The 21,497-nt window shown below is 32.2% G+C and overlaps 1 protein-coding gene and 1 pseudogene across 1 annotated transcript in view; both read left to right on the forward strand.

Moving 5' to 3' along the window:
* The first annotated feature begins 358 nt into the window (after positions 1-358).
* LOC131636919 (putative calcium-binding protein CML19) lies at positions 359-1,527 on the forward strand (annotated as a pseudogene).
* A 14,367-nt stretch (positions 1,528-15,894) lies between these two features.
* LOC131636927 (uridine/cytidine kinase UKL1, chloroplastic-like) overlaps positions 15,895-21,497 on the forward strand; it is a 36,637-nt gene continuing 31,034 nt past the window's right edge. Inside the window, exons 1-4 of the mRNA XM_058907516.1 lie at positions 15,895-16,023; positions 16,108-16,199; positions 16,278-16,347; positions 16,438-16,556. Coding sequence (XP_058763499.1) covers positions 15,939-16,023; positions 16,108-16,199; positions 16,278-16,347; positions 16,438-16,556 — 366 coding nt within the window. The 5' untranslated portion in view covers positions 15,895-15,938. The remainder of the gene's footprint in view (positions 16,024-16,107; positions 16,200-16,277; positions 16,348-16,437; positions 16,557-21,497) is intronic.

Below are 21,497 nucleotides of genomic sequence, written 5' to 3' on the forward strand. Positions count from 1 at the left end.
TATAGATAGATATTAAACTAAAACAAAAATAGACTATTATAATGCCCGACACCTTTTCTATTCGGATTATGAATGTTGACAATGTACGTATGGCAGTGTATCCACCGTGTGACTGCGGTGGCGCCGACACGTTTGTTTACAGGCAGCCCTGCCATATGCCATTAACTGCTTCGCCAACTATATCAAAATATTAAAAAAATAAAATAACTGAGTCGCGATCCATTTGACCCTTATTCTAGAGATTTTGAGAAAGTCTTCTCTCTCTAACTAACTTACACATGCCGTGACATTTATTCCGTTTCTATCTTCCTGGAACACTCACAGCAACTTGCTTGCATCATTCCAATCATCGTTCATCTTCCACTAATTAATTTAACACGTCTTTATAAATCATTTTCTATAAATACTCCATAATACACCACCCTTTGTTTCATACAATTTTGCCAACACAAATATCCATAACACCATATACTAGTTAGTTTCGTTAATCTAATAAATAGTGTATATTACTTTCTTGTAATTGACAGTTTGAATTGTATTAAACTTACTCCAATTCTAGGGATTTCTGTTGTGAAGAATATATTATTATTAATATGGAATTTGAGCGTGTTCTTAGTTTCTTTGATGAAGACGGTGACGGAAAGATTTCACCGAATGAGTTAAGGAGTCGAATGGCGAAGATTAGTGGAGAGTTTGAATCGCAAGAAGCCGAAATTGCGATTGAGTCATTGGATTCTGATGGTGATGGTTTATTGACTTTGGAGGATTTGATAACGCTTATGGAATCAGTGAGCGAGGATGAAAAATTGAAGGATTTGAAGGAAGCATTTGAAATGTATGATAATGAAGGGTGTGGGTTCATTACACCAAAGAGTTTGAAGAGGATGTTGAAAAAATTGGGAGACTCAAAGTCCATTGATGATTGGGAAGTTTGATTTGAATGGGGATGGTGTGCTTAGTTTTGATGAATTCAGAATTATGATGAAATAACTATGCTGTGAATTTCATTCATTCTTTTGTAAATTGTCATACTAAGGATTACTTTTATGCTCTTTAAATGAAATTTTATACAAATCAGTTTTTCAAATGAGAAATGATGTTTCCACGTCTAACTTTTTTTTTTTTAATCAAATACGGAGTACTTTAATTTTTAAGTTTATTTTTAAAATTTGCGCATGTATCATATGCAGTATTTTGAAAGTCAGTCGTTCGAATCGAGAATGGAAGCGATCATTAGTTTAGTCTAATTTTTCGATCAGATAAATTGTTGAATTGATGAAAATTGATCAAAATCATTCAAGGGATCATCAGTTTAGTCTAATAACTATTGAACTAGTGAAAATCGATCAAAATCGTTCAAAATCAATAAAAAATTGAAGAATCAACCGTTTTGAAAAACATACAGGTTAAATGCATACTTTTTTTTATAAAAATTGTTCTGGAATGGGCTGACGTTTGGCCCAAACACTGCGAGATACCCAAATTCAACATGACCTAAGAGAAGACCTTGCCTAGCTTCTCGTCACCAGGACTTGTACCTGCCCGTACACTGGGCATGTGCTGCACTAGGTTTAACCCGGTAGTCCGCAAGTCCCTCGGGATGGATTTTGGGCTGAGCGGGACTTCCTACCAAGTCCCGAGCAGGTGCTCCCTGTGAGCACCTCTGCCGGCCCCTTTACTCCGAGGATCCCTCCTCGTAGGATTCTTTCACTTCCAATCCTCCGAATAAGGCGGAGTCCACGCACTCCCAAAAAGACCATGTCTCCCCCTTTAACTTCAGAGCAGTTAATGTGCTAGTCTCCACTACTCACGTAGAATCCTGGCAGTCTCTAAATTGGGTTTGGGCATCCAATCCAATGTAAAGACCTTGGCCCAGTGCTGGGAGCTATAAATACCCTCTTTCACTAGAGGGTCAGGTAACACCATTTTTTCTTACTTTTATCTTGTACTTGCACTCTGATTGCTCTCTCTTCTCACTTTGACATCGGAGTATCTTGCAGGTACACCCCCCAGTTTACAAATATCCAGTTAATTGCAGGCCACGAAGATCCGTCTAATTAGATACAATCAAAAATAAAATTAAAATCTAAGTAGATTTTGTTTGAAAACTTATTTGGAACCACTTTTCTTCCTTATAATTAAATTAATTAGAATTGTAATTTATTTTAATTTATATTTTTTTTATTATTTTATTGTGTGTACGAATATATTTAGAATTTAAATATTATTTTGAAAATTTTGAGGGTCCCGTTTTTTTTTTTAAACCAAGTCATTTTGTTCAAGCAGTTTAATAACTATTTGTTTAATTATAGAAATTTATTTATTTAATTAAATTATTTAATTTAATTTAATTTAGTCATGTCATTCGACCAATAAATTAACTATTCAAAATAAAAAAACAAACTAATGACACATTACTATTCTAATTTTTAAAAGATTGAACATATGTAAAATAAGACCGAGAAAATAGAAACATATAAACATCACATGTATTAATTATATTGTGATGTGTTTTTGAAGTGGGCCGGTTCTTACGAAGGGAGACAAGAGTTTTAACACAGGGTGTCTAAATTTTGGATCATATTTTTATTTAAAAAATAAAATTTATATTTAAAGTTAAATAAAATATATAAAAAATAAAAAATTATCACATAGTAATCACTAGTCGAATGCTTGTAAAGTCAAGATAAGTTATGTTTAAAAGGTTGTGAGTTAGATATTTGGTGTCTCATTTTTAATTATTAAATGGGTAATATTTTATTTTATGGAGTGAGAGTAAAACAAATTAGAAATTTGAATTTGTTCTTATATGTTTTGGAACGTTCAACAAATGAACAATTCATTCCAAATTTCTTAAAATATTCGAAATATGTATCTCAGTAAATTATTAGGGGTGGTGATTTCATAAGTGCATTTTTGAAATAACTCCGGAAAGTATTTGAAAAATTTTGCCTTGACAACAAGGGTCCTAATTGATACTACCTCCGGTCTCATTTATAAGAAAATATTTTCTTTTTAGATACATTGAATAAATAATGTATCTAAATAGAATGTGGTCCAGATACATTATTTATTCAATGTATCTTAAAAGATAATCTTTTCTTATAAATGAGACCAGAGGGAGTATATTTTATTCAATGATGATTATATTAAGGATTATTAACATCATGTTGATCATACTAATGCAATTCAATGATGTCTGGTATAAATTCAAACAATAATACAAATCTAAATGTTAGCATAATACATAATGAATGTTACTATGATACAACTCTTATCAAAATACAAATAAAAATAAACTACTAGGTATTTCTAATCCCTTACTTCTCCTCTGCCGCCGCATGTACTTCAAGGCATTTTGTGCCTTGAGTAAAATGGTTTGTAAGACGGTCATACCAGAACTGCCTTCTGTAATGTCTCCCCCCTCAATGGCATCTCTCGCAACATGCACAATACGCTGATAGGCCAAATACATGTCGATATATGTGGTCATCCCTAGCCCGTTCTTCATTCAATATCTCCAAAATAGTGGATCTAGGTTGTGCTCATGTGGCATCTAGTGTCATGTAAGGATGTGACACTTAATAGAATCATTGGATGTAGCTCTGTTCATAAGCCCACGAGTCACTCGCTGGCACACCGCATGCCTCTTCTAGTATCAAATGACTATAAAAATCATCTAGTATGTCATCAAGATCAATACGGCGGATTGCTGGAGGAGTAGACACGGAGGGATGTCTTGGAAATTCAAATCAAATCAATAAGTTAGGAAAACAGGGTGTTACAAAAGCTAACAAATTTTCTCTTAGGGTTGACCAGGATACTCCTATTGTTGCCACCCTAACTATGGAAGATCAACCACAGCCTTCTACCACTCTGCGAAGATGAGATGGGATCAGAACCATACCTCCCTCTTAGAGGAATATTCCCCTAAACGGGCTCGTCTTTCTGAGGATGCTACTTCGGGGTCGGATACTCATCTTCTCATATTGCTTGTTATTCTTCCTATGTGGATTTCGCACTCATGAGGAAGTTATCTCTTCTATGTTTGAGGAGGATCTTACTTAAATCTAAAGTCGGATGGCAAGATGAAGTTATTCTTTGAGGCCAGTTATTACACTTACCGAGAGGCTTATAAGTTCTCCTTAGCTACTGTTTGTGTCTTGGCACGAGTAACCCTTCCAAGGAAAAGGACACTTGAAAGGGAAAGTGTGAAGACATAAAGCATAAGTGCTCTAAATTTCACAAGGAGACGATTGTCTCCAAGATAAAGTTGGTTTTGTTAAGGCATTGTAGAAGGAGGCGAAGGTCCACGAGTCTCCCTCCGCCTTATTTTATATACGAGAAATGGTATTTATGATCAAATATTTTTGATCCAAAAATGGTATACAGAAAAAAAAATCTATTATTGATCTAAATATTTTTACATATGAAAATTTAATATTGATCCAAATATTTTTGTAAATGATACCTAAATAAAAATAATATTTGTATATGGAAAAAAAACTATTATTTACGAAAAATGGCATTTGTTGCACCCTAAATTTTGCCCTGACTTTTCTTTTGCATCTTTTACATTTTTTGCATTCATTTGAAGAAAAAAAAATATGTATACATTCATTACATGCAATTTTGTTCGATTTTATAGCTAGTATAATATTCTCTTCATCCGCTAGTTCTTTTTCTAATTTGAAATTTAATTCTAATTCAATTTAGATTTTAGATTGAATTTTTATTAGATTTTAAAATCAATTATTATTATTACTTTTTGTTTTGTTGTTGTCTTATTTTCAATAGGTGCAAATAAATAGTAGAGGTAGGTTTATGACTGATCCATTGGTTTCAAGAGCTAAGGCCCAAATTCATTAAGCCACATCACATTTGCTAAGCTCAAATTTTTAGTCAAGTCATGAGCAAACACAATAGAGAGACCCCAACAGAGTTTCACGTTTTTCTTCATGTATCAGCAAAGGAATTTCTTTTTCACCATTTTCTTTATTTATGAGATCATACATTTTTCCCTTCATGACATCATTTCACTACATGACAAAACCATCACAAACTTTTCACAACTCATGAAAAAATCACAAATTATTTGCATCGTATCCCTCACAAGTTCCACAAAATCAATATGAAAATTTCTCCACTCTAACAGAATTCCTCATGACAATCTCTCTTTTACCCTCAGCTTACTGTCCCTATATATAGATATGCTCACTGCAAAGGAAAGGGGAAGAAAAAGTACTAAGGACTCGTTTGAATCACTTTTGTTTTTTAGTTTTAAAAAATTGTTTTACAAATCAGTTTTAAGAGGGTGTTTTTGGGAGGAAAATAAAACAAAAATTTGTTTGGTAATAAAGTTTTTAAATTTTTTTTTAAAATTAGGAAATGAAAAAATTTGTTTGGTAATCTAGTTTCGAAAACTATTTAAAAAAATTGCTTATTTGGTAATTAAATTTTTTTTATATAATTTATTATATTAAATAATAAAATATAAAATACCGATGATATATTTTGTTGAAATATAAAAATCAAGCTAATATATACATATACATATTAAATTTAAGTACATTAATTATATTTGTAGTATAATTAATAATTATATTAGATTATTTTACGTTTATTTAAAAATTTACAAAATAAAAGTATATAAAATAAAATTTTATTTTAGTTCTAAAAACTATAAATGATATAATATGTTAAACTATATTTATGATTAAACTGAAAGTAATATAATTCAAATGACTTTTAATATATTACAAATACTTGAACAAGTAAGTTAAAATTAATTATATATTAAAATGAATAAACATATTATATTTTATTAATAATTATAATATTTATAACAAATATGATTGTTAAAAAAATTAATAAATAATTATTTTACTACATAAGTGACAAAAAAAATGAGGTGGCCCAAATTCATTAAGCCACATCACATTTGCTAAGCCCAATTTTTTAGTTATGAGCAAAAACAATAGAGAGACCCCACCATAGTTTCAAGTTTTTCTTCATGTATCAACAAAGGAATGTTTTTTTCACACATTTTTTTCATTTATGGGTCATACATTTTTCCCTTCATAACATCATTTCACTACATGACAAAACCATAACAAACTTTTCACAGCTCATGAAAAAATCACAAATTATTTGCATCGGATCCCTCATAAGTTCCACAAAATCAGTATGAAAATCTCTCAACTCTAACAGAATTCCTCATGACAATCTCTCTTTTACCCTCAGCTTACTGTCCCTATATATAGATATGCTCACAGCAAAGGAAATGGGAGAAGAAAATGTACTAAGGGCTAGTTTGAATCACTTTTGTTTTTTAGTTTAAAAAATTATTTTACAAATCATTTTTTAGAAGGTGTTTTTGGGAAGAAAATAAAACAAAAATTTGTTTGGTAATAAAGTTTTTAAAAACTGTTTTTAAAATTAGGAAATGAAAAAATTTGTTTGGTAATCTAGTTTTGAAAACTATTTAAAAAAAAAGAAAATTGCTTATTTGGTAATTAAATTTTTTTATATAATTTATCATATTAAATAATAAAATACTAGTATAAAATACCGATGATATATTTTGTGGAAATATAAAAATCAGGCTAATATATACATATACATATTAAATTTAAGTACATTAATTATATTTGTAGTATAATTAATAATTATATTATAAGTACTTATATTTAAATATACAATTATATTTATAAACTTTAAAAGAAGATTATAATTTTACCGCAGCTCGATAAAATATTAGATTATTTCATGTTTATTTAAAAAAATTCAAAGAAAAGTATATAAAATAAAATTTTAGTTTAGTTCTAAATTTTTTAAATGATATAATATGTTAAACAATATTTATGATTAAATTGAAAGTAATTTAATTGAAATGACTTCTAATATATTACAAATACTTGGATAGGTAAGTTAAAATTAATTATATATTAAAATGAATAAACATATTATATTTTATTAATAATTATAATATTTATAAAAAATTTGATTGTTAAAAAAAATTAATAAATAATTATTTTGCTACACAAGTGATAAAAAAAATGGGTGTAGCACCAAACAACACTGCTAAAGTGGAGAGCTAGTGGTGAGAGATTGAAGAAATAAAACAAAATAAAATGGTCAATTAATTACCATCTTGACATTAATGAAAATAGTGAATTTTCCGTGTGTTTTATTTATTACTTATTTGGCAATTAGAAAGCAAAATTGAAAACAAAAACATCTTTAAACGGTTTTAGTTTTTTAGATTTTAAATTTGAAAAACTGAAATTAGTTTCTAAAGACTGTTTTAAAAAACAAATCAATCAAACAGGTTTTTAAATTTATAATTTTTGAAAATTTAAAAACAGTTTTCAAAAAGTGTTTCAAACAGGCCCAAAACTCTGCTGAATTTGCATTAGAGCTTCCTCCACTATTTTTGTTTCCATCTACCATAAACATCATCACAAACAAACCTTTCAATCCATATTCACAACCTTCCTCCATATAAATCCGTCACCACAAAACTAAAAAAAAAAAAAAAACACTTCAAAACCGATTTGTGACTTCTGAATCAACATCATCAACGTTCAACTTCACTTTCAGTAAATCACAGCATCGTTACTCTAACCTTCATCAACTCTTCTAGATAACGAAATCAAGATAAAGATGCATACAAAATCTATTATTGATCTTAATATTTTTATATACAAAAAAATGTTATTTATGAGCCAAATATTTTTTATTCAAAAATGACATAGGCCAAAAAATCTATTATTGATTTAAAAAATTTGATATACGGAAATTTAATATTGATCCAAATATTTTTGTAAATGATACCTAAACAAAATTAATATTTATATACGAAAAAAATCTATTATTTACGAAAAATGATATTTATAATCCAAATATTTTTATTCAAAAATGGTATACCTGTTTACTATGGAAATTGGTAAACAACCGCTAGTCCTCCCAAAGCCTACGAACTAAGGGTCACTCGCAGAATCGACTAGTTGATCCTAAGACACGTGCTAATGCAACTAAGGTTTGGCTTGTTCAGTTTGATACAATATTCGACTCTAAGAGAAATGGTTTCCTACAAAGAGTTTGAACTGGCGAAGCTTTCCACATAAAAGTGCTAATGTTATCAACTGAGGGTGACTCGTGACCGACAGAACGCTATAATATTTAGAAAAGATACACAACAAATGCATCTATGATGAATTCCATTATCGTAGTAGAACCACTGTCGACAACGTACACAATGATGTACAAAGATAGTTCAAACGTAAATTGTAGAAACAAGCTTCTCAATCAAAAGGTTTTGATGAAGACAACATGGATATCTAACTATCAAGAAAGGATGAGAAAAAGATTCAAAGAGCATTCAATCCAAGTCTCAATATAGCATCAAGTTTCTTAAACAAGCTTTTGAAGACTTTTGGAGTTAAGGTATAAACATATTATTATCTTGATAAAATAGCGCTCAAAATACATACATTATTGCATAAAGTCACTATGTCCTTTCTTTTAAAAATCTTGGCATTTTTAGAAGTCTTAAGAAACAAATTTTTGTGTCTTCCTTCAGTGTAACCGGTTACGGTTATAGGCGTAACCGGTTACGGTCACGCAACCACACTCCCTTTTGCTTCTGGAATCCTTTTTCTTTCCAACGTAATCGGTTACGGTTCTTGGTGTAACCGGTTATGAAAACGCATTTTTCAAAATTTGGTCTACAACGGTATAGCGTAACTGGTTACGGGCATTTTTGTAACCCGTTACGACTAAAACAGTAGCACTTGTTCATTTTGTTTTGGTGCACACGGATCAGAATTTATTTCACTCAAACATTGCACTTGTTCATTGAATCATACTCATTGCTAGGGGTGTTAAGACATTATATATACCCTCACTTTCAGATTTCATATTTACCTCTTTCACTTTGCAATTATACACATTTATTCTCTCAAATTTCACACCAAGTGCTCTTTGATATTCAAACTTTCACATTGATATTTTTTCTGCATTAGTGTTCCATACATGTCCAGAAAAAATTCATATCATTGATCATAAACATTGAGCACTATACTATCATTGATAATTGCTTGAAAGGGAAGATCAATCCAAGATTGATATATTATTCATCTTCATAAACTCTTGTATAAATTCAAAAGAATTCTTTTTCCTTACTATCCAAGATTGTTGGAAGTAAGTGTTGTGTTTGAAGAGGATTGTTCTTCATCCACATTAGTGTTGATTGATTTTAAATGTGTTAAGAACCTTTGATCACCCTATAGGTTAGATAGTAGGCATAGGCTTGTACAATCATTCTAACTATAGTGAAATCTCTTTCGTGTTTGAAAGGGGACTGGAGTACTCTCGGATTGTGAGGGGAACCAGTATATATCGTTGTGTTCTTTATCTTTCCGCTTTTACCGCTTTCATCACCATTACCAAGAAAAAGATAAAAACCATCAAAAGCCTTCAAACACTTAACCAAAATTAGTAAAGACATTCTCATAAACTGATTAATTTTTGAAAACCTAATTAACCCCCCCCCCTCTTAGGCATATCTGATACTTACATAAATGACAATAAAACAAAATGTCCAAGAGGAACGATTGAAAAATAAAGAAATTGCATTGAAGTAAAAATGGTGATTCACGTACATTAGCACTCTTGAATACTCTTTGCTTCCTCGCGTTGGGAATGTGAAGTTTTTACAAGTTAACAAGTGAACACCTCGGAGCCCTTTGTTGGATCTCCTATTTATAATACATTAAAGTAACTGCCTACGCGTTAAAATAAATGCAAAGTAACTGGCTGCATGCTAGATGTCTTGCTGCATGACCCAAGTAACTGTTCCCCATGTTTTTTGCGCTTGTTTTGAGGATTACTTTTACGCTAACCGTTGGCATCGAGTTTTCTTCTCGACACTATCCTCCAGCGCGTAACCACATCAAAACTTCTCTAAGTCAAGGAAAGATTCGACCAGTTTTATAGATTGTGTCGACTTTTTCTTTTTACCAGCTTGTCACTTCGTGAGCTTTTCTCCATCCTCGACTCAACTTCTATTATAAATCAATTTTATAAGGCCCAATCCTTTAATATATAAGACTTTCTTATTAACTGTACCATCAACATATCTCACCAGTTTTTTGCACTTACAATACCGAAAATAAAATTTACTATTGATCTAAATATTTTTATATACGAAATTTTTTTATTGATCCAAATATTTTTGTAAATGATACCTAAACAAAAATGAAGTCTGTATACGGAAAATAACCTATTATTGATCTAAATATTTTTATAAACGAGAAATGGTCTTTATGATCAAATATTTTTGATCCAAAGATTGTATACGGGAAAAAAATCTATTATTGATCTAAATATTTTTATATACGAAAATTTAATATTGATCCAAATATTTTTGTAAATGATACCTAAACAAAAATAACATTTGTATATGAAAAAAAAATCTATTATTTACGAAAAATGGTATTTATGATCCAAATATTTTTTATTCAAAAATGGTATACAGGAAAAAAAATCTATTATTGATCTAAATATTTTTATATACGAAATTTACTATTGATCCAAATATTTTTGTAAATGATACCTAAACAAAAATGAAGTCTGTATGCGGGAAAAAAATCTATTATTGATCTAAATATTTTTATATACGAGAAATGGTATTTATGATCAAATATTTTTGATCCAAAAATGTTATACGGAAAAAATCTATTATTGATCTAAATATTTTTATGTATGAAAATTTAATATTGATCCAAATATTTTTGTAAATGATACCTAAATAAAAGTAATATTTGTATACGGAAAAAAATTTATTATTTACGAAAAAATCTATTATTGATCTAATATTTGTATACTTTTTTTCCTTTCTCTTCGGTAAACTGTGCGGCTAGTGGAAGTGTTCCTTCTTTTCATATGCCAGATGGAGGGACTCGTTCCCCATGGGTTCATCCTGATTAACTTTGTTTAAAACGGCGATATAAGGCGACTACTATTTTTGGGCGGCTGCTCCATATTGTCTCTTATGAATGGCCAGCTGAATTGTTCATCCCTCTCGTTTCTTTACTTTGGATTTTAACATTGGTCTCCCACAATCCACTGATATTTAATTGACAGCATGAAAGGAATGGATGTAGAGGATTACTCTCCTAGATACGGCTGGAATTGACTTACTTGGAAACCGTTGTTGAATAGGGGGTTATAATTCTTGAGAGTTTCTCCACTAAGTCCTTTTCTATTCAGCGTGGATCGAACTTGGTTTCTTCTTTATTGTACTATCTCTGAGCGAATTGGTTAAGTTGAGTGTATAACTTGCTAAGACGGTCGTACGAAGTTGTTTTGGACGATGTTTTCCCTCAAAGTTATCACCAATCCAGGGAACCTTCCTCTCGTGTATTCTTTTTTAGAGAGGGTGTGATCTCAATTATTTAATTATCGAAGGTCAACGAATCTCTGTTATTGTGTGTATTCAAATTTGATTGTTGGAGATTTGATTTCTCGATTGCGTTAGATCAAAAGTTGTTACGGGGGATCCACCGTCTTCGAGGTATCTCATAGGCATTTTTCCAGCGGTGGAGACTATGAAAACCATCGGTAGCTCCGCACTCAAAATTATTTGTGCCCTCTCGTTTCATGAGTATCTTAATGGTGTTATTGTTGTTGCTTCTATTATCAGTGTTGTTGTTAGATGTTTCACTTGGAATAGTTGTAGCAACGGTGATGGTGATGGAGATGGGTTTGGTTTCTTGAAGATGATGAAGATGTTGGTCCATTTGTGAGAGAGAGATGAAAAGAAAGAAAATATGAAGGTGACTGCTAGGTTAATAGTTTGAAGGTTAATGAATGTGGTTTGAAGGTTAATGGTTGAAGAGGGCGATAATGGAGAGAGATAGAAGGATTGTTTGATTTTGGAACTAAATAACTGAAAGGAAGAGATAGCACTTTGGAATTCAGAATCATTCATAAATTTGTTGAATATTTTTAGTAATTTTATTCTTGAATTTGTTTGTGATAGAAGAAGATGTTTATTAGAAATAAAGTTAATTTCTATTTAACTAAACTATTTAATTAATGTTACTATCTAGTGGAAGACTAGTAATTATGGAAGCATGTGACAGTATGAAAAAGCTGTCAAATGGATAGACTAGTAGAAGACTAATATTGTGGAAGCATGTGACATTATGAAAAAATCTCTCAACTGGATTGACATTGGATATTTTGGGTTGATCCGTTAGTTATTGTGCTGCTAAAATTGAATTCAATTTAATTATAAATTAAATGTGATATAAGATTTGATGGTCTGACTCTTATGAACAATACAAGTACTAGTAGTATATAAATCAGCATTCATGAATTTCACACGAGAGCCAGGGTCCGTCCCTCTTTTTTTTTCAAGAATCTTTAACAATTTTTTAAAGCGTTTATCAGTTATGATTTATCAAAAATTTAGGAAATTTCTTTACCCACCTCCAAACCTTCTTGGTCACCTCTGGTGAATTTACAAAAATACCCCTTGTTTCGGAAGTTCATTTCCGAAAACGTACTTTTATTGAAAAAAAGGTGTTTTCGGAAATGCATCTCCGAAAAGGTGAATATTTTAATGAAAAATATTGATTTCGGAGATGCATCTCCGAAATAAAGTTGTTTTTCAAAAAATTGGTGTATTCGGAAGTTCATCTCCGAATTCACCCCCTTGGAGGAATTCGGAAATGCACTTCCGAAATAAGGTCTGGACAGAAGAAAAATAACAAACAAGAACGATTCGCTTTATTTAATCGGATGAAGATTACATCGATCACATTACATAAGATTAAAGTTACATATTGTTAAACACGGGTAGGTGAGGATGAGTCAACATTTTGATAACGTCGGCCCCCGATCTTTGAAGTTTCACGTCCAACTCGATCGGACCCTTCGAAGAAAATCGGTCGAACGTTGTCCACAAAACCGCTAAATCTTTGTCGTTCTTGATCTCAAAAGGTGTGAACTCAATGTCTCCCTCGTCGTTAAGCGATGGCGAGCGGTACTCGAGCTTGACAACCTTTCGATTTTCGGGATATTGCAATAGCGTGTTGAGCGACGTTATCAACTCCGCAAACAGCGTGTCGCGCGAGAAGCGAAATTGGAACGCCATCGGGTAGCCGCTGGTGAAGTAGACGAATGCTAGGTGGGGGTAGGTTTGTGTCATTTGTGTTTTCTGGTGTGAAGAGGATGAATAAGAGTGTGTTGTATTTATATTTCGGAAATGAACTTCTGAACCATCGCAGGTTTCAGCATAAATTTGTTGAATCAATGTAGTGAAATAGGGGATGAAATGAGAGATGTTTACCTCAAATTGTAGTTTTCTATGCTCCCTTTAACGTGATCAACGGTTTGAAACTTGATTTTGAGACGAAAAATGGATGGAGATTGATTGAGTTTTGGAGAGGGTTTGGAGAAGTTTTGGAGAAAAAAATGATGAAATAGTGAAGGAGGAAAAATTGTATATGCAAAAATGTTTTCGGAAATGAACTTCCGAAATATTCACGGTTTTGAATTTTTTTTTACTTCGGAAATGCATCTCCGAAAACACCATTTTTTTGGTGTTTTCGGAGATGCATTTCCAAAATGTATGAAAATTCAAAAAAAAAAAAAAACTTCGGAGATGCATCTCCGAAGCAGGGGTAATTTTGGGATTTCGCTGGGGGTGACCCCCATAGGGAGGTGGGTAAAGAAATTTTCAAAATTTATTTTGTCAGATACTATCTCGATAGAAAATTATGAAGTCATTGGCGGAATTGGTAAAAATTTGCCCAGGCTTCGTGACTGTAATTAATATAATCATTGGTACTTTTTTCGTTCGAGACTCCGTTTATGTCATCGTGATCTAGGAATCCTGGTGACATGCAATCTTCGCTTATCATTATGAGATTACTCGTCGCACATAGTAGGTACTCTAACATCGAATCTACGTTGTAAGTTGTCATGGTACAGATCTCGTCAATGACAAGTACTTGAGATGATGTGAAATTAGGAGGTTGAGCGAGGAGCTTCAGTGTGATATTGGAAAGAAATAATAAATATCACATTGATAAGTTAGTGGAAAAAAATAATAAATATAACATTGATATTCTGAAGGGACAAATAATTTGAGACAAATAAAAAATAAATAAAAAAGACACCTAATTCACAATGACATAACCAAAGTCTCACCTAATTCACATTAATGTAAGCAATGTCTATTATAAAAACTTGCAAGGTTTATCTAACTTTAAAATTAGCTACTTTTGAGGTTTTGTCTTAGTCCCATCTTTTTGTTCCTCTCTCTTTCTAATATATTTTTGAGTATTTGCCCTTTGGGAAAAAAAAACTATAAAAACTATTTTCGCAAAACTTTATAGCTTTTTAAACTTTGAATTGATTAAATATAAATTTTTAGATATTAAAAATTCAAGATAAAAATAATAAAGAAATATAGTTTTAGAAATCAATTTATGAACATATATTTTTTTGGATGAATATTTTATAATATTTTAAATATATTTTAAAAGTCATTTTAAAATATTTCTTTTTCAAAACACATTAAAAAAATATATTGACTCAAAAAAAAAAGAGAGATGAGGCTCATAATGTAAATTATTTTTAAACTATTAATCAATAACTATCTCGTTAAATTAAACTGAAAATTTTAAATTATTTATTTACTAGTAATATATTCCTATTTGATGACGGTACTCGACAAAAAAAATTAAAAATTTAAAACTATAATTGTTTGCAAGAAAGATACTTTAAGAATAAAAGAAGTGCAACTTTTTAAATTATAAAATAGATAATTTTATTGAGAATTTCTCAATTTACTCCTTGAATCTCTTAGTTACCCGATGAAATTTCATTTATATGTTTTGTTTTCGTAGATGTACCTTCGAAAATACTTTTTTTTTTTAAATTGATTTTTTGCATAGGTTCATCTTCGTGAGCGTTAATAGAGTGTTCCGTAGATATACCTACGAAATATTCTCTTATATTTTAATTCAATTAGATTTCACTCAAAAATTCAATTTTTATAACAAAAATGGAACATCAAATTATAGTAAATCAAAGTAGTTCAATTGAAGTTTTTCAATTACTTTAATTTACTATAATTTGATATTCCATTTTTGTTAAAAAAAATCGAGTTTATGAGTGAAATGTAGTTGATTTGAAAATAATATAACATAATGTTTCGTATATACATCTAGAGAACACTTTATTTTCAAAACTTTTCGTAAATGTAACTACGAAAGATTTCATTTTAACGTTTTCGTAGATGCACCTATAAAAAAAATCAAATTTTTAAAATAAAATTTGTTTCCAAAGATACATCTAAAAAACAGAAGGATAATTTTGACAACTCACGATAATAGATGAGATATAGAAGGGTGTGTCAGAGATTCTCATTTTGTTTCATCATTCATTACCTTCTTTCTTCGCATGTTTATTTAAAAATAATCTCTCTATACCGACATGCACAATAATTAATTTCTATTACTCCCTCCGTTTTTTATTATAAGTCGTTTTGGAAAAATATTTTGTATTTAAATATAAGTCGTTTTACAATTCCATTGAATAATTAATGTTGTTTTTCCTATTATATCCTTAAACATTTATTATTCTCTCTCCTTTCAATTATATAAATTTATCTTCCACATGTCATTAATGAAGGATAATTTTGTAAAAACCTTCATAATTTCTCATTTTCATACAACAATTATTATTTTTCTTAATCTGTGTGAAAAGTCTAAAACGACTTATAATAAAAAACAGAGGGAGTATAAAATAAGAAAAGAAATATAAAAACAGTAAAGCCCAAAAAGCATACGTATATAAGAGCGTTCTTCGTAGAAGCTAGAATCGCAGTAACTTCACTGATTACCGCATTCGCCTTCGTAATGGACTCTCCCTCCGGCGCGCACTTCTCCGGCTGGCGTCCTTCATCCATCTCTTCATCTTCTTCTCACGGCGTCTTCCTCATCGGTATTACATTATCACCGCATTCGTTACACTCATTTTTCATTTTCTGCTTTGATTCGATTTGATTTCTGTTTTGCGGTGATTCAGGAGTGTCCGGAGGTACTGCATCGGGGAAAACCACTATGTGTGACATGATTATTCAACAACTGCAAGATCATAGAGTTGTTCTAGTTAATCAGGTAATGTTTTCAAGGGGAATCATAAATCTGATACAAATCAATTCATCTTGATCTCTAGTTTATCTGTTGTTGTTGTAGGATTCGTTTTATCGTGGTTTAACTAAAGATGAGTTGAAACGCGATCATGAGTATAATTTTGATCATCCTGGTATGTAATATGAACCAACGTTAATTAAGATTACTATGCAGAATAATTTACAGTAATGTGATCTGGTATAAATTTTGTGGTTTTTGTTAGATGCATTCGATACCGAGCAACTTGTAGAAACACTCATCAAACTTAAATCTGGGCAGTTTGTTCAATTTCCTGTTTATGATTTTAAGCTTCACCAGAGAGCTTCAAATAGATACCAACAGGTTGGTACGTTTCGCATTAATTTAAATTAGGTGTTGTGTTAGTATCAGTTGTTCTCAAATTTATTGATATGCTCAAATCTAAGATAATATGGGGTCACAAGAGCCATTAGTTGATATTATTTTCATACCCTTCAATTATTAACAACCAGTCCATCTAGAGTATACTGATCACAACTTGATCACTCTAGGAATTCACTACTTAGAACCTTCTAAGTCTTCTAGAGTATACTGATCACAACTTGATCACTCTAGGAACCTTTTACAAATTAATGTAAAACAAATTCTTACAAGAGTATTGAAATGCTTCTTAATAAGCTATAATCACAACTGTGATATTTCTCTTAAGTTCTAAGCTTAAATCTCACTAAGATATTACAAGTGTAGTGAGGTTGAAGATGAAGTTTGAGAGCTTTTCAAATTGACAGCGTCTCTGTATTTTGCGCAAGAGTTATGTATGAATTCGTCAATTAGTTAACCTTGCTTCTGATCAGAACTTCACTATTTATAGGCGTTATGAGAAGATGGCCGTTGGGGGCATTTAATGCGTTGCGTGATCCGTACAGCTTTGCATTTAATGTTTCACTCTTTTGTCAACTACCTCGAGCCTTGCTTTTCCTGCTTTAATTGACTTTGCCTTTAATAACTTCTAACGCTCCTTTTGTCAGTCAGCGTAGCCTGTCATCTTGTACTTGCTTCTGATCTGATGTTTGTAGATACAACGTTTGAATATCAGAGTCATTCAGCTTGGTGCAGAACATCTTCTTGTCTTTTGACTTTGAAGTGCTTCTAACGTGATACCATAAGAACTAGAGTGCTTCTGCTTCTGAACTCAAGTTCTTCTGATGCTTCGTAGACCATGTTCTGATTCTGCTTGACCATCTCCTGATGTCTTGCGAAATCATGTTCTGATGTTGCATACTTGAACCTTCTGAGTCAGTGCTTCTTGCGCTGAATTGTGCATACTCTTTATATATTTCCTGAAATGGAAAATGCATAGGATTAGAGTACCACATTGTCTTATACAAAATTCATATATAATGTTATCATCAAAACTAAGAATATTGATCAGAACAATTCTTGTTCTAACAGAGACGCGTCCTGAGGAAGCTACGTGGGAGCTTGAGTCAGAGATGCGAGAATCCTATTCTCACTTATTTTGGTAAGTTTGAATTCGTGGGTGAATTCTATTTAAGGGGAGGAGAATGCAATACCCGGTATAATAATTGTCCGATTATTATTACTAAATTGATTTAGTATAAATAATAGGATAAATAAATACACATTCTTGCTAAAAAGCCTTTATATTACTTAAGCGAAATTAGTAAGAATGAGGGTAACATAGACATTTCCCACTTAAATGGATTAGGACATTGTTTGGTTCCTTATCCCTTCCCTTGGCAAAAACATATTTTTGGTGGTTTAGAGAAAGAAAAGAAGAAGCGTGAAAGGGGAAGGGAGCAAGAGAAGAGTTCATCACCATCTTCAATCTTGCATGCATCCAAGACCAACTCTAAGCCCAGATTTTTCGTCCTCAACCTTTATTCAACTCTACTTCTATCACCAGGGGTCATTAGTTAGAGAACTTTGGGGTTTTGTATGTCGGGTATATTTTGGGGTTTAGGGATTTGGAGTGGAATTGCACAAATCCTTGGTACTAACAAGTTTTGACGATATTTATCCTTTGTATATGCTAGCTATTGGTCGAATATACTTTTATTTCGTTCATGTAGGTGATTCAAGGGGCTTGGGTACCCCATGGCAGAACCAATGTATTTCTGCATTTTTCTGTTTCTGAGATGGTCTGCTAAGCGGGCTAAGGCCACTTAGCGGATGCTGAGTGTTTTTCCAGAATTTCGCGAGCCCGCTAAGCGGATCCAGGCCGCTTAGCAGATGCTGTTTGTGAAAAAGAAATCATCGCGAGCCCGCTAAGCGGGCCCAGGCCGCTTAGCGGATGCTGTTAGTAAAAGAATTTTTTGTTTTTCCCATGAGTGCAGTTCTGGTTCCTTGACTTGAACCAGACTCCTCCCTATTTATTAGTACCTACCTGTAGGTAGTGTATGCAGTATTATATGACTTGCAATCTTGTGATTTCATTCGTTTACTTATGTGTGTGTGTTATGCATAATGCGGAAAAGTGGTAATTCCATTATTCTTGAAGTACTTGTTTATATCTATGAATGCAATACAACTATATATGATGAATCGTGGCTGTTTGCTAATACCCATTGTTTCGGTTAAACATTCGGGGCTAATTGTATTGTGTGATCTTGACATTATGTCGTGCTTACATATGCTTGAATCGAAGCGGGCATGGGGCTAGATTGGGATGTGACTCCGACTATGTAGTCATCGAGACGTCCCAGGCTTTGTGGTCCATGGAACAGCCGATCATGAGATCAAATGGCTCACACCTGAGCTACCGTTGCAGTGTGCTTGTGAGGGTCGCGGGGCATTTTACTCACTTGGCGTTAACATACTTGTGTGCTCGGTATGGTGGAGTTATGTGTCCAATTAGGCTAATACATAACTGGTCACTCACCTCTAGTGAAGTCAAGTAGACTAACACTAGGCTTTTGCCCGATGGGCACATGTGTCAAGGTGGCGTTTTGTACTCGGCGTAACTCACTTGCGTGAAGAAGTTTAATGGGACAATGACGTCAATTAGGCTAAGGTCATCTCGTGGCCACTTAGGCTTGTGTGAACCCATTTAAACATCTTGCAGTGTGCTTGTACAAGTCTCTTGATAATAGGCATGGGTGTAACTCATCGATGGTGTGTATGTTCTATAATCCATGCCGAGGTGTTAACGCGCTTTTGGATTCCTCGTATATGGGTGCGGGTTTGCATACTTGTTTGGTTATGACTATGTGTTTGCATAGGATGAGTCCAATGGTGGATGAATCATTTGTTTACCCCGTATTTGCACCAGATGTGAGGACAACCCCGAATCAATGATGGATTGGTTTCTATGCATGTACCCTTTCGATCCGAGTGGACTAATAGGATAGGCGGACTCACTGAGATTTAGTAATCTCATCCCATTCCAATTCTATCTTTTTCAGATGGTTCGAGGCAAGATCGCGGCAAAGGCAAGATGGATTAGTCCTTTGACGTTTCTTCGTATGATGTTACCTCTTGTTTTCCATTTTCGTGCTTTTGTAGTATCTTATTTGGACATGTAATGGATTTATGATGTATTATTTTGGCCATGACACTTTCGGCTTTCTTTTGTATCTCGTACTGTGATGTACTTTATTCTGCTGCGATATTATGTTATGTTGTCATTGTGTACCATTATTATCATTACATGCATATTATTCTAGATATATATATATATATATATATATATATATATATATATATATATATATATATATATATATATATATATATATATATATATATATATATATATGTGTGTGTGTGTGTGTGGGGGGGGGGGGGGTGTTACAAATACAATAAAGTAACTACCTACGAGTTAAAATAACTGCAAAGTAACTGGTTGTAGGTAGGGGTGGCAAAACGGGCCCGACCCGCGCGAAAAGCCCGTTTTACCCGCACTTTTTCGCGGGGCGGGGCAAGGTTTTAGGCCCGTTCTCTTAAATGTGCCCGCCCCGCCCCGCCCCGTTTTTTTGTGGGCTTTTGCGGGCATTTGTTTTTTCATAGAATTTTACTATTATTAGGCCTAAAAAGCTGAATGCCCGCAGGCTTTCCCCGCCCCGTCCTCACTTTTTTGCGGGGCGGGGCAAGGTTTTAGACCCGCACTCTTAAAAAAGCCCGCTCCGCCCCGCCCCGTTTTTTCGCGGGCTTTTACGGGGCGGACCTAAACGGGGCGGGCATGCCCGTTTGCCATGTCTTGTTGCCCGACCCAAGTAACTGTTCCTTATGTTTTTTGCGCTTGTTCTGAGGATTACTTTTACGCTAACCGCTGGCATTTGAAATTCAAATTATCCCGCTCGAGTTTTCTTCTCGATACTACCCTCCTGCGCATAACCACATCAAAACTTTTCTAAGTCTCAACTTTCTATATGGTCGACCAGGAAAGATTCAACTAGTTTTATAGATTGTGTCGACTTTTCCTTTTTACCAGCTTGTCACTTCGTGAGCTTTTCTCCATCCTCGACTCAACTTCTTTTATAAATCAATTTTATAAGGCCCAATTCTTTAATCTATAAGACTTTCCTATTAACTGTACCATCATCATACCTCACCAATTTTTTACACTAACAATACCGAAAACAAAAATTTCTATTAATCTAAATATTTTTATATACGAAATTTTTTTATTGATCCAAATATTTTTGTAAATGATACCTAAACAAAAATGAAATCTGTATATGGGAAAAAATCTATTATTGATATAAATATATTTATAAACGAGAAATGGTATTTATGATCAAATATTTTTTATCCAAAAATTGTATACGGGGAAAATTCTATTATTGATCTAAATATTTTTATATACGAAAGTTTAATATTGATCAAAATATTTTTGTAAATGATACCTAAACAAAAATAACATTTGTATATGAAAAAAATCTATTATTTATGAAAAATGGTATTTATGACCCAAATATTTTTTATTCAAAAATGGTATACAAGAAAAAATCTATTATTGATCTAAATATTTTTACATACGAAATTTACTATTAATCCAAATATTTTTATAAATGATGCCTAAACAAAAATGAAGTCTGTATACGAAAAAAAAAATATTATTTATCTAAATATTATTTATATACGAGAAATGGTATTTATGATCAAATATTTTTTATCCAAAAATGGTATAAAAAAAACTCTATTATTGATCTAAATATTTTTATATATATGAAAATTTAATATTGATCCAAATATTTTTGTAAATGATATCTAAATAAAAATAATATTTGTATACGGAAAAAAATCTATTATTTACGAAATATGGTATTTGTTGCCCCCTAA

The sequence above is a fragment of the Vicia villosa genome, linkage group LG1, assembly GCF_029867415.1.
Source record: "Vicia villosa cultivar HV-30 ecotype Madison, WI linkage group LG1, Vvil1.0, whole genome shotgun sequence".
NCBI classification, from domain to species: domain Eukaryota; kingdom Viridiplantae; phylum Streptophyta; class Magnoliopsida; order Fabales; family Fabaceae; genus Vicia; species Vicia villosa.